A 14,292-nucleotide genomic window follows, 5' to 3' on the forward strand; every position below is an offset into this window, starting at 1 on the left:
CTGTTGCAGCTGGGTGCCCTGTCCACGTTATTTTTCTTCCCTAAGCCTCAGTTTCTTCCTCTCAAAAATGAGAATAACGTTACCTATTCCATAGGGCTATTCTGAAGGTTATATTAAATAATTATTAGGTTCCTACCCTTCCCATTCTTTAGCTTTGCCACTTTGGCTAAAGACCAAAAACTACACATGACCTAAGGATAGAGACCGCATCTTAGGATTTCTTGAATCCCCTGTGTTGCCTGAAAAGTTGATACATCCTCATTCTGATACGCGAGTTGAAATACCATTTAGCATAGGTACATGGCAGTAGAGCACATTGTCAAAGAATCACCCATGTGCAGAGGGCCAAATTCGAACACTTCTCCACACCAACAAGCAATTCTCAGATGCCAGCAGAGAGTCTGAGAGTTCAACTCAGTTCTGTCACCTTCTACCCGGAGATAGAATCAAATTGCACAGGTAAAGGGCTCAGTCCAACAAGACTGCCTTCCACTTCAGACACCAGTAACAAGCCCAGGTTGTTAACCTGTGCTTCTGACCAACTGGCTAGAAATCAGAGGTCCCGACGTCCCCCTCTTCAGGTTCAATTAGAATGGCTCACAGAACTCAGGAAAACCATTTACTCACTAGATTACCAATATATTATAAAAGGAAACAAATCAATAGCCAGATGAAGAGATACATAGGCGAGGTCCCAAACAAAGGAACTTTTGTCTTCATGGAGTTTGGGGTCCAGCATGAGTGGCACAAGGAAGCATTGTGGTTCCCCAACATGGAAGCTCTCTGAAAAGGGACAAAAAGCTGTCCTTTGGGGTTTTATGGAGGCTTCATTACATAGTCATGACTGACTAAATAATTGGCCGTTGGTGATCGATTTAACCTCCAGCCCCTTCCCCTCCCCAGAGGTCAGCGATGGGACTGAAAGTTCCAGCCCTCTAATCACATAGTTGGCTCCAGGGACGTCCAGCTCCCCTCCTTATGTGCTTTATAAAAATCACCTCATTAACATAACAAAAGACACCTTTATCCCTCTCAACACTTCAGAAATTGCAAGGGTTTGGGGAGCTGTGCAGGAACCTAGATGAAGACCAAATATATAGGAGAACTATATTTTGGTCTTTGGAATGACCAAATATATATTTTGCTTATAAATCACAATTTTGCATCCACTCATTTGGACAAGACAGTATATACGTAAATAGGGTTCAGGAAATCCCGGTATTAAGCACTTTTCTTCTTATCTCTGAGTCTTAGGTTCCTCAACTGTACACTGAGTGGGTTAGACTATCTTCTATGTTCTTTCTTGTTCTGACTAGCTTATGATGTTATGACATGTAGACACATTTTAAAAAATGAACATTGTGGTATTTTTAATTAAAACAGTAATTAACTGCTTCAATAATAGAAGTTCTATTTAAAAATTCTCTTGACCTTAATGAGACTCTGTGATCTTTTCCTATCTTTTTTCCCAGGCCTTGCTTTTCTACAAAGTTGTGTTCAATATGTGTGCTCAATTTTGAGTTCTTCCTACTTTTCAGTGTTACTATAGAGTGTTCCAAGTGTATCAGCATGGAAACTTTTGAATTCATATTGTTGATAAGTTAGGGAGCTTATTCCTTAAGAGACTGAACTTGAACTATTAGTTTTTCTGTTTTTGAATCTGTGGATCTTGACTAACATCTTAAAAATAATGACATAACAGGGCTTCCCTGGTGGCGCAGTGGTTGAGAATCTGCCTGCTAATGCAGGGGACACAGGTTCGAGCCCTGGTCTGGGAGGATCCCATATGCCACGGAGCAACTAGGCCCGTGAGCCACAACTACTGAGCCTGCGCGTCTGGAGCCTGTGCTCCGCAACAAGAGAGGCTGCGATAGTGAGAGGCTCACGCACCGCGATGAAGAGTGGCCCCCGCTTGCCACAACTAGAGAAAGCCCTCGCACAGAAACGAAGACACAACACAGCCAAAAATAAATTTAAAAAAATAATAATAATGACATAACAGTTTTCCAAGGCAATATTAAAGCAAAAAAACCCAAATGGGACCTAATCAAACTTATAAGCTTTTGCACAGCAAAGGAAACCATCAGCAAAATGAAAAGATAGACTAAAGAATGGGAGAAAATATTTGCAGACAATACGACTGACAAGGGATTAATTTCCCAAATATACAAACAGCTCATACAACTCAATAACAAAAAAACAAACAACCCAATTAAAAATGGGCAGAACCTTATATAGACATTTCTCCAAAGAAGACATACAGATGGCCACTAGGTACATGAAAAGATACTCAACATTATTAATTATTAGAGAAACGCAAATCAAAATTACAATGAGGTACCATCTCATACCAGTCAGGATGGCCATCATTAAAAAGTCCACAAATAACAAATGCTGGAGAGGGTGTGGAGAAAAGGGAACCCTCCTACACTGTTGGTGGGAGTGTAAATTGTGCAGCCACTATGGAAAACAGTGTGGAGATTCCTCAAAAAACTAAAAATAGAGTTGCCATGTGATCCAGCCATCCCACTCTTGGGCATATATCCAGATAAAACTATAATTGGAAAAGATATGCATATCCCAGTGTTCATAGCAGCACTATTCACAATAGCCAAAGCATGGAAGCAGCTTAAATATCCATCAACAGATGAATGGATAAAGAAGATGTGGTGTGTGTCTGTGTATATATATCTATATCTATATCTATCTATCTATCTATATCTATATATACACAATGGAATATTACCCATAAAAAAGAACGAAACAATGCCATTTTCAGCAACATGGATGGACCTAGAGATTATCATACTAAGTGAAGTCAGACAGAGAAAGACAAATACCATATATCACTTATATGTGGAATCTAAAATATGACACAGATGAACTTATCTACAAAACAGAAACAGACACACAGACATAGAGAACAGACTTGTGGTTGCCAAGGGGGAGTGGGGTTGGGGAGGGATAAATTAGGAGTTTGGGATTAGCAGATACAAACTATTATATATAAAATAGATAAACAACAACAAGGCCCTACTGTATAGCACAGGGAACTACATTCAATGTCTTATAATAAATTATAATGGAAACGAATATTAAAAAGTATATATACATACACATATATATAACTGAATCACTTCGCTATACACCAGAAACTAACACAACACTGTAAATCAACTATACTTCAATAAAAAAATAATAATGACATAGAATGGAATCGAAAATATCAGTGATTTCATAAATGTTTGTTTCAGTTTAATTTGTGTGTGGATGTGTGTTTGCTGGTTAGTCATGGACTGCTTTGGTTACCAAAACTAAGACCTTAAGTGAAATATAACTATGTATCCCCTCTGCCCAGGATGGATGTGTAAGAAACAAGTTTTTACCGTAATGATAACTTTAAAAATCCACTTAAATATAAATAGGTAAACCATATTCTATACCAAATAAAGCGCAGAGGGGAAAAAAACCTTACGTGTAAAGGGTATACATTTTTTAGTTCTTTGGTTCACATGCTTGCCTACGCTTTTCCTTTGGCCGTCCATTACATCAGCTAGCTTCTACCTGAGGAAAGCTAAAACACAAACACAGTCCACATGTGAGAAGCCATTATTTTATAATTAGCTGCCTTCAATTCATTTTATGATTCTGTGTTTATTCTTGATGTTCAAAGCAGCATTCATTTAATCACTCCCTCCTCTCCTTTTCCTCATTAGCAGTCATCTCATTCAGCTATAACTTTTCCCTGCTCAGTGATCTTCTTAAAACACTCATGCAGGCACTCACACCTACACCCACAGCTACTTCCAATTAATTCAGAGGCTTTCTTAGGGGATGACTCAGCATGATTCATCAGCCTGTCTCTTTGGTGAACCCGTGTTACCAAGTAGCCAATGTATTTTTAATAGTTAACCCATTGCATAGGCTAAACAAGATTCAGGTTTCTTCTAGTTTACTGTTGTAGTCCAGCTCAGTTACAATAAGTTTCCAGGCATGTGTCAGGATAGGATAAAAGATTATGGAATTGAGGTTTAGAATGAAAGGATTCCCAGGACTGGAAGAAATTCCTGTGATTCAGAAGTAAAAGAAGGTTATTTTAAATTTAGTTCTATTCATTTACAGAGTAAATTTTGTTTAAGCAGTAGTTGATACTGAGAAAGTCATATTAACTGATAAGAGGAGGAAAGGTCACAGCCTGAGGATCACATAATGTCAGTCGAAACCAAATGGACACCATGATGTTTGTTTTCACCTCTTTGTAATGAAGTGTGTTGTGAACTTTGGACAGTGCCTAAACTATGTTCCAGAAGGTCTTTTATGGAATGCCTCCTCACCATGATGTACTTCAGTTATTAAAAGTGCATAAGAACTGAGTTACATGAGTGAATTATTGATATATCCCTAGTGGCAGGACCCTACTTGAGAGTGGGGATTACTCTAGTTCCCAGTCATTGGTGGTATTTCCTGGAGCCTTGGTGGAGACTCAAGCAGAGTAGAGATCCAGGGGACAACTGGTGCTGGTTTCTCTGGTAACCAGAGAACTGATAACAGGTAGTTATAATGGCTTGTCCTGACATCTCTACATTGCTGCCTGTTTTCATGTTGTACTTTTGCATCTAGTGACATGATGCATACATTTGCCTGAGTTTCTCAGTTGGTGTTGGAGGGCAGCTGTGAAAGTATGTTTGAAAATGTCTCATTGAGATCTTACTACATGATACACTTGGTTTTGTATTGCCTTTCAGAATTAAAGCGATAGAGAGTCCAAACAAAGAAGATGATACCCAGTGGCTGACCTACTGGGTAGTGTATGGTGTGTTCAGCATTGCCGAATTCTTCTCTGACCTCTTCCTGTCATGGTTCCCCTTCTACTACATGCTGAAGGTACGTTGGCTTTCCTGAACTGCCATTTTCTTCCATCTGTGTTTTTGCTTTGCTCCCTACCCCTGAAATAAACTCCATCTCAGGACCTCTATACAAGGAATAGGACATCTGTGGCTCTGCCTTAGATTAATAAACAGGAAGACAGGATTCAACATGTCTAACTTATTTTGTATATTATCTTGGAAACAGCCAAAGCAATTGTGTCTTTACAATGTGTTTGATAATAATAAAAGATGGAAATACTGTGAACTAGCACAAGCATTGCTCTTTGCCAAGATCCTCTCTTCATGCTCTGTTGTCTGTGTTTGATGCGTCAACATTGCAAATTTTACCAGGTCATCAGTCACTCACAGTGGTGTGCTGGAGTCATTATTTCTGGAAAAAAATACTTATTTCTTAATCGGTTTGGAAAAAGCAGACGTGAAACGGGCTCTCTGAGGAAGTCATTTTAATAACTCTGGCAGGTGCAATAGTCTGGGATCAGCCCTGCCAAGCGTTGTTTGCCAGAGAACTCTCCTCAGCTATTACTGTGTGAGGAAAGGGAGTAGAACGTTGAACTCGTCCCTAATGGCACCTGTATCAACTCCAGCCTTGGCCTCCAAGGCACATGACAATGAAAAGTTTGCATCTTTTGATAGAGTGGTTGGTTCTTTTTCTCTAAATGGGACAGACTGTCTTCAGTTGATTCCTCAGGTGTCTTCCATGGAAGAGGCTTGCTTCCAGTTAGTTGCATAGGATGTAAATAGTTCCTCAGGTTCACCGACCCAGACTTCCCAAGCTGCCGAGGGTGGTGAGTCCAGCTCTTATGAATTCTGGGTCCTCTTCTTTTCCCTCATACGCTTAAGTATTTGCTTTAGTAAGGGTTACACATGACATAGTTTAAAGACTCAAATAGCTCTGGAAGAGTTTTGATGATCTACACTCCTGCCCCTTACATTGCCTTTCCTTAAAAGCAACCACTGTCCCTTCATTTATGACAGATTATTTTGTCATTTACCTCTGTTTCTAAATAATATCCTTGTTTAGTTACCTTTTAATTTTTATGTTTTACACGTTAGCTCTTTTATTTATTTATTTATTTGGCTGCGCCAGGTCTTAGTTGCTGCATATCTGCGGGATCTAGTTCCCTGACAAGGGATAGAACCTGGGCCCCCTGCATTGGGAGCACAGACTTTTAACCACTGGACCACCAACGGAAGTCCCTACACATTAGCCCTTGATTCCCACCAGAAGATAAGGATTTGGCTTTGTTTCCTTCTTCCTCCCTGCCACACATGCAGGCTTGATAGTAATAAAAGATGTCTTCATCTTCCTCAGGGATAATTTTGGTTAGATAGGGCTTCACTGCTTTTATTATTATGACTTGTTAAGCACTGTTTAGTTGGGCCATATAGTATATATATAATGTACATGCAGTGTTGCTGCAGTTTTTTAGTTTCCCCGAAATCAATAATTGTTTCCTTATTTCTATATTTAGGCCTATTTTGAGTGTCCTTGTTATTTTAATTTGTCCTAATGTCTACATTTCTATTTACTTGCTTTTAAAATTTTCTATCTGAAGAAATGTAGTTACAGGAAATTAGATAGCGGAAGCTCTGTCATCCTTTGGTCTCCTTCCCCGCAGCCGCCACTACGTTGATATTACCTTGATTTTTAATTCTTGCTAATTATGGATATATTTTTTCTTTTCCTCTGGACTTACCTATTTTTCAAACATATTTATTTGTATTTTCCTTCTTTCTGGGAGATTTTCTCAATCCGATCTTCCAATTTTCAGTTTTGTTCCATTCTGCTGTTTATGCCATACATTGTGTTATTTCAGTTGTTATATTTTTCATACCTAGTAGTTTTGCTTGGCTCTTCCCTATGTTTTCTTGTTCTTCTTTCATGTCGCTGTATTTCTTTTAGTATAGCTGTTTTTAAATTCTTGGTCATTCACTTCTAAAATTTCTGCTGCTGATAGAATCTGTAGTTGATTGTGCTGTCTCTGTTTTGAACTGGTTGTACTTTTCAAATACCTTGTTATTTTGGCCTGTAAGTTCCTTCTCCTCCAGGAGTATCAGCCGTTCCATCGGGTGTTAGAATGGAGGAGGCCACACCCTGATCCATGCTAGTCCATAAGCTCAGTGTAGGGGTGTGTGAGTCCTAGGGTGGGGACCCCCAGGCAGCAGAAGAGCCACAGTTGATTCCCTTCCCCCACTAAACAGCTCTTCAGGTGCAGGTGTCACCCTTTGCTCCCCCAGCAGCACTAGAAGCAGGTGCTCCTAAGTTGGAATTCATAGCTCTAGGGGTTGGAGCAGAAGGGCTTGAGGAGGAACTGCCCTGGCTACTTAGTCCCTAGCTGTTCTCCTTAGTGCCTCACAAGGCAGGACTTCTATGCCAAAACCTCTGTTTTAGAAAAAGTATAGGAGAATGTTTTTTAACTTGGAGGTATAGAAACAAGACAGAAATTTCTATATGACAGTGGGCAGTATAAGCAAAGATAAAATCATGACAGACTAGGAGGATGTATTTAGAACACTTACACTAGATAAGGAATTAATATCCAGAATATATAAAAACATTTACAAGTAAGAAGAAAAGGAGAAAAATGAACAAAGGTTATAAATAGACATTTCACAGAAGAGAAGAAAATATGAGTAGTCAGTGATCTGGGAAATGTGAGTTAAAATAGTGAAATACCATATTTTGCTCATTACATTGGCAGGTATTTAAAAGGTTGAGGATATCTGGTATTGGTGAATATATTGGGAAATGGATGTGTGGTGGTAATGCTATAAATTGGAATAGCCTTTTTAAAGGAGGCTTTGAGAGTTTCTTGTCAAAATGAAAAATGATACTCTAGCAGTTCTAAGCATCCATCCTAGGAAATATTCACCACGAATAAGAGAGCTGCATAAGGACGTTTACTGCAGCGCTTTTGGTTATAAATAAAAGTTATTAAAAAAAAAAACCCTGCAGGGTCCGTCAACTGGTAACTGGTTAAATGAATTAATAGTACATCCATACAGTTAAATGAAATGAAATGATCCATTTGTAGATATAGAAATTTTGCATAATTCATTAATTATAAAAAATTATAGAATATTACAGTATGAAACCACTTATGGTAAAAAAAAAAGCTAAATAGTTTAAAAGTTTAAATGAAAACATGGATATTCTCTTAATTTTGAATGCTGTTACCACAGAACGCCTGTAACACAGCAGAAAATTTTTCCTTCAAAACAAATGGGAAAAAAGTTGGTCTGTGGGAAGATTTAAGATTCCAGAGATTGCTGGATTTTTCGTGTGTTTTTGTCATCCAAAGATATTTAGCATTTATAAAAATAATTTTATAATCTTTAATTTGAATGTCCATATTTTAAACTTAAAATATTTGTGAACCTCTTAATAAGATCCATCTGATGGCAGTGACATCACATTGTGGTCTCTAACAGAAGGAAACTGGGCTTTTGCCTTGGGCCCCACTGCTTGCCCTGAACAGTATCCCGTCAGCAGAACCACTCACACCAGTATCTGACCTCAGACTTCCGAAACACAAGCCCGACTTCAGCCTGCTCCTGATCGCCTCTGCTAATGGAGGCCCCTTGAGGTAGAAAGTATCCAAAATAAAAGATAATCACCAAGTCATTTATATTTGATTTTGAAGTACATTACAGAAATTGCTTTGCAACAAATTTTCCTCCCTAACGGTAAAACAAATGCACATCCATTAGTAGTGAGTGTCCAGCTGTTTGATGTCACGGCGTCCAGAATGAGAGAGTGAATTTACCGCATATGTTCCAAATAGATAATATACTTGAGATGATTGAAAATTGATTATGCTGTCAATAAAAATGCTTTCTTCCTGCATTAGTGGCGTATTCTGAGTGGCTTCAGTGAACTGACTGAGAAAAGGTCTCTGAATTGCAGAGTGTGTAGGAGAATATCCCATTTTAAGGACTAGCATAGATCTTACCTGCGCCATTGCTACAATCACAAGGTGATTGTGTGGGAGGATGAAAAGGAGACCTGCAACTAAGGCCATGTTTACTATTTTATCTTTTGCAGAATTAGTATTGTTGGCCTTTTCCCCCCATTTTTCTAAAGCAACCTATAAGATTGCAGGAATACAAGAGGAGCCAATGATTAGGCATCAAGGGTTAGTCGAGAAGATACTGTTCAATGTATTGCTAGAAAAAGTGGATCCTGCCTGTTCAGAGCTTTGCTCTGAGGTCCATCTTTGAACAGGAAGGTTTAAAAATAAATGTATTTATTTAAAAATAAATTTTTTCTCCGATTGTGAAAGTAGTGTATTTCTTTATTCAGCAGATATTTATTTAGAACCTCTATGTGCCAGAATCTGTTCTAGGTCAGGGGATTTTGGTGAATAAAACAAAATCCCTGCTGTCATACTGTTTGCATTTGTGTTGTGTGTGTGTGCATGTGTGTTGGGGCATGTTTTAGATAGGGAAGAAAATAGTATTTGGAAGACTACCACTGGTATCATCTTAGGGTAGTCTTCCTTTTCTTTTTTAATGTGCAGATAAATTGCTTGATGTAAGACAATTGTTATTGTCTTAACCATCTATGTATGGTTGAAACCATATATATCAGAGGTCCTCAACCCCCAGGCCACGGACCAGCACCAGTCCGTGGCCTGTTGGGAACCGGGCCACAGAGCAGGAGGTGAGTGGCGGGCGAGCGAGTGAAGCTTCATCTGCCGCTCCCCATCGCTTGCGTTATCACCTGAACCACACCTCCCGCCCCCCGCGGAAAAATTGTCGTCTTCCACGAAACCGGTCCCTGGTAGCAAAAAGGTTGGGGACCAATGATATATATGATATATGATTCTATAACTCACTTTTCTTCAATTAACACAATATTATGAGTATGTTCTCATTCAATATTCTTTGACATAAATGTCTAATCCATTATAGGTGATAATGTATTCATTCCCCAGTTAATAGACATTTAGGATATTTATCTTGCTATTTTAACTAATGCTACAATGAGTATCTTTGCACCTCATCTTTACTCTCATTTGAATCATCTTCTAGATTTATTTTTAAAATAAAGGTTGAATAAATTTTGGCAAGTTTAAGTCCTGATCCAGACCGTCACCTGTATCGTTTTACCCATTGACAAAGAGCATAACATTTCTCTTCTTAACTTTGTAGGAGGCAAAAAAGATAGAAAAATCTTCCCCTTCACATGTTCGTTTTTACCTTTCATTTGTGCATGCTGAGCAGTCTGTTTTAACTTTAGCTCATTACTATTCTCGTGGCTGTGTTGGAAAGGCTTCCCAAGGCTTCTGTTTTTGATCAAGTGATTGCAGCATACCAGGAAGTCAGTGTTGAAATACATTTTTTCTGGCATTAACTCTCAGTTCTCACCAGGCTAGTCCCAAACCGTGCATATTAAATATATCCCTACCTTGGAAATACCTCTTCTAGGGGAAAATTGAATAGTGACAGCATTAGAATCATAGACAGAATTATCTGGCCTGTTGTAATTTGTAATTTAAGGATTTAGTGTGTCATTGCTAATAGTGCCGAGAGTTGAGTTGAAATGGCATGGCCGGACTCTTTGTCTGAACTCTGTGTCTGAGTGGGCTTGTGTTTGCCGTTGGAAGTTTCGTCAGCTGGCACTTTGAGGGCAGCTTGATTAAAAGGATGGCCAGATCTGTGTAGCTCAGGGTATTCCTCGGCTGTAGAGTAGTTACATAGATTAAGAAAAGGGAGTTTTAAAAGCTGGTGGCTGAATATCACCTTGAGAGTTGAATAGTAATTAACTTTATTTTTAATACAAGAAAGTTACTTCATATGAGAACTGGAAAATGCTCACGATGTGGGTAAAGAGCAGTAATTATTTTATTGTCTCAAGACGATAGCTAGAGGGTACCAGAAAGAACTAACTAAACAGCCTGGAGAATAGCCTATAAAGTTAATCACATTGCAGAGGTACAAAAATGTAGACTCTTGGCTCTGGTCCTGTCTGGTAGCCATGCTTAATTCATCCAGAAAAGGTGAATGAATCAGCTTTTCTGGGTTGCTGAAGGGCTGTTATCTGCATAGGCAGGTAATATTTCAGAGATTTTTCAACAACAGTAAGAACTGTAGGACTTGGTAATACTACTACTATCTTGTACGTTTCTTAATTTGTGACTTTCCTAAAAATCCTGCAGAAGAGAAAATCGACTCTTAGAGAGGTTGTTTGATTTCCCTAAAGTCATAGAACAGATACCAACTCTCCTGATTCTTAACCCAGTGAGTCATTTCTACTTCACCTTGAGGCCTGTGGGCATGTGTGTCTACATCAATAATCCATTCCTGACAATTAGATATTCTACGTAGGAATACCAGCCAGGAGACTATTTCTTACAATTTTAAATAATAAAAATTAAAATGTATTACATGTCAACTTAAAACTCCATACCAATTTCCTAAATATTAATACAGCAAGATGCCCCTGTATAAATAACAAATCTATTGGATGTTAGATGCTAAAAACTAAATCCAAATAGTTCCTGCGCTCCAAATAGTTAATATAGTTGGTGGGAAACTATTGCTTTGTTTGCAGTAAGTAGTACATGGCACATCCCCTTGGACACTGCATTCTCTTCACAATGTCCACACAGAATTCCGATGTTCTGTCAAGAATGTAACTTTTCCTTTTCCTGTATATCATCTTGTCTAAATTGTTTTATTAAGTTTTAGGGGTGTGTGTGTGTGTGTATTAGCGTTACCTATATAAGCAACTGATGGAGGGATTTCCCTGGTGGTCCAGCGGTTAAGACTGCGCTTCCACTGCAGGGGGTGCGGGTTCCATCCCTGGTTGGGGAACTAAGATCCCGCATGCTGTGTGTGTGGCCGGAAAAAACAACAACAACAACAAATGATGGAAAACATGAATGTTTGGATACTAAAAACCACAGGGAAATGTCAACTAGAGAGATGGTCTCTAGGGTCTGCCTGTTAATAACCTGGCTGTAAGCAGAGGACATTAAAGCTAAAGCCAGTGAAAACTGCAGTCACGCTTAGTCACACTTCGTTCCATACTTTGGGTTAATGCAAATGTGTAGTTCAGAAAACCAGGTTTCTCTGGCACATCTTCACAAGGATGGCTGGCCAAGCCCAGTGTGTGCTGGAGCAGAGTCACTGGGAAAACGAAAAGTAAACGTGGAGCTACACACACACACTAAAGACTGAGGATATTTCAAGGAACTGGCTTCATTTAAGAGCTTGGACCTGTAACAGAGGGTCTTACTCGCCACTGTGTGTCTGTGCGGGCTCACTGGAGTTTTGGGTGGTTGCACACACAGCTGTAGTGAGACTACGAGATGGCCAGTCTGAATCTTTGCCCTTCCCCTGCCTACTGCCATGCTTTCCCATCCTTTGCTTTCCTAACTCTGAACATCCCATTTTCAGTAAATGAGTTTTGGAGTCTGTCGCACGTAAGGGGTGGGAGAGGTGAAGAGAGGGCTGGCTTGGTATCATAACTTGGAGATTGTGGCAGTGAATTGCATTTGGCTGAATTCTCTGATATGGAAAGGAGGCAACCTTTGGGGAATACATAGAGAAAATTTTGTAGCTGTTAATAGTCACTGATTCTACTTATTATTTTATATTGTTTTCTAATACAGTTTGGCTTGAATATTTACACTTTAAAATGCATTTTTTTAAATAAATTACTTTCACTTTTTTTTTCTTTATATTCCAGTTAGAAAACTTTTTTTTTTTTTTGTAATTGTGTATGTAAGTATGTCATGACTTTGAATTTCATTTCAGGTAGTAAAAGGAGAGGTAAGAACAAAATAATTGTTTAAAAAGGGTGTATGTTGGTCCTGGGATTTGATTTTACCTGGTTTAAAGCTCTAATGAGGTAGCTTGTTACTGTTTCACGGATGTTGGTAGAAGACACAGTATTCTTGGGAGAGGGACAGAGCCTTACTATGCTCGATGCTCAAAGTGTTTCTTATTTTCTTCCAAAATCTGTATGAGGTAGATTTTTAAAAATTTCTTTTAATATATATATATATTTTTATAGAGTCAAAACAGACTTGAGCAATTAACTTGCACAAGGTTTTCCCAGCTAGTAAGAAGACTGGAACCAGTTTTTCTGAGCCCAGTTCTCTTACCTCTATATACTGTAGTATACAATTCTCTTAGTCCCCAGTTTGTTGGGTGGAGAGATCTGTGTATATCGTTAGATCAAGATTTAAAATTCTGTGTATTTTGCTTTGTATTCTTACTGATTTCTAGTTTTTTGATATATCAATTTCTGATGGAAATGTTAAAAATAGATTGTGGATTTTGTCCATTTATCTATATAATTCTGACTTTCAAGTTTATACATTTCAAAGCTATATTTGGAAGTGATATATAATTATAAACTACATAATTATAAAAATTAAAATTTATATAATTGTAAATATAAAAAATACAATGCTATATATCTTTACGTATTTCAAAGATATATAGCTTCAGGCAAATTGTTCTTGACAAACTGCTTTCCTTCTTTATCACTGTTTACTTATTTTGCCTTATGTTTACGTACTATTAATATTACTATAATATGTGAGCTAATTTGAGAGTTGGTATTTGTCAGATACATCTTTTTTCATCTTTTTTTCAGTGTTCCTAATTGGTTTTATCTCTGGTGTGTTTCTTATCAGAAGCATATAGCCATAGTTTGTTTTTTTAAAATCCAGTCTGGTAACCCCTGTCTTTTGAAAGCTCGCCCCCCGGCCCTAATCCGTTTAGAACCTGCATTTTGTTTTGTATTTTGAGTGTCATAGAAGTTCAAAGTGTAATGGAAATTTCTCAGAGCCAACGTGGTACTGCTGGGGTGAGCTTTGGGCACAAATGTGTGCATTTTAACTCAAGCTCTCTGTCATTAGTAGTAGCCCCTTAGCAGGTTTGCATCTCTAGAGCAAACTTAAAAGACCATGTTAGAAAGGAACGTAGCTTCTTGATTATTTGAATACATTCTTTGGTTTGGAGTAAAAGGACTGTAGAATTAAATATATATATGGCATAAGAAGTTGAAAGGATTTTACTTTAAGGAGGAGAAGTAAAAACTACAGAATTGGAATCTCAAGAAATGACTCCTGTTTTTTATAGAGTCACCTATGCTGTGTGGAATACAATATAGTTAGAAGCTTTTAAGCTGAAGGAACACAGTATGCTGTTTATCAAACATTCTAGGGAAATGAGCATATCATTCTGAATGTTCCCTTTTTTGCTCATTCATTATATTATAGAGGAATAAATTGCTTGGACAACTTAAAGTGCTGAGTTGTTTATCATTTGAATAAACAGTAAAGGTTTTTCAAAGTAAACATAGTGTGACAATTCTTGTTGTGTAAGTTTTTAGGGTAGAACTCTTGTCAATTTTTCATCTCAATAGCAAAGTAGAGCCATAAAG

The 14,292-nt window shown here is 38.1% G+C and overlaps 1 protein-coding gene across 1 annotated transcript in view; it reads left to right on the forward strand.

Annotated features, from left to right (window-relative positions):
• The window catches only part of REEP5 (receptor accessory protein 5), a 43,396-nt gene that overhangs the window by 21,159 nt on the left and 7,945 nt on the right, over positions 1–14,292 (forward strand). Inside the window, exon 3 of the mRNA XM_030869888.3 lies at positions 4,746–4,884. Within this exon, the coding sequence (XP_030725748.1) occupies positions 4,746–4,884 (139 nt within the window). The remainder of the gene's footprint in view (positions 1–4,745; positions 4,885–14,292) is intronic.

This window comes from Globicephala melas, chromosome 3 (assembly GCF_963455315.2).
Source record: "Globicephala melas chromosome 3, mGloMel1.2, whole genome shotgun sequence".
NCBI lineage: Eukaryota > Metazoa > Chordata > Mammalia > Artiodactyla > Delphinidae > Globicephala > Globicephala melas.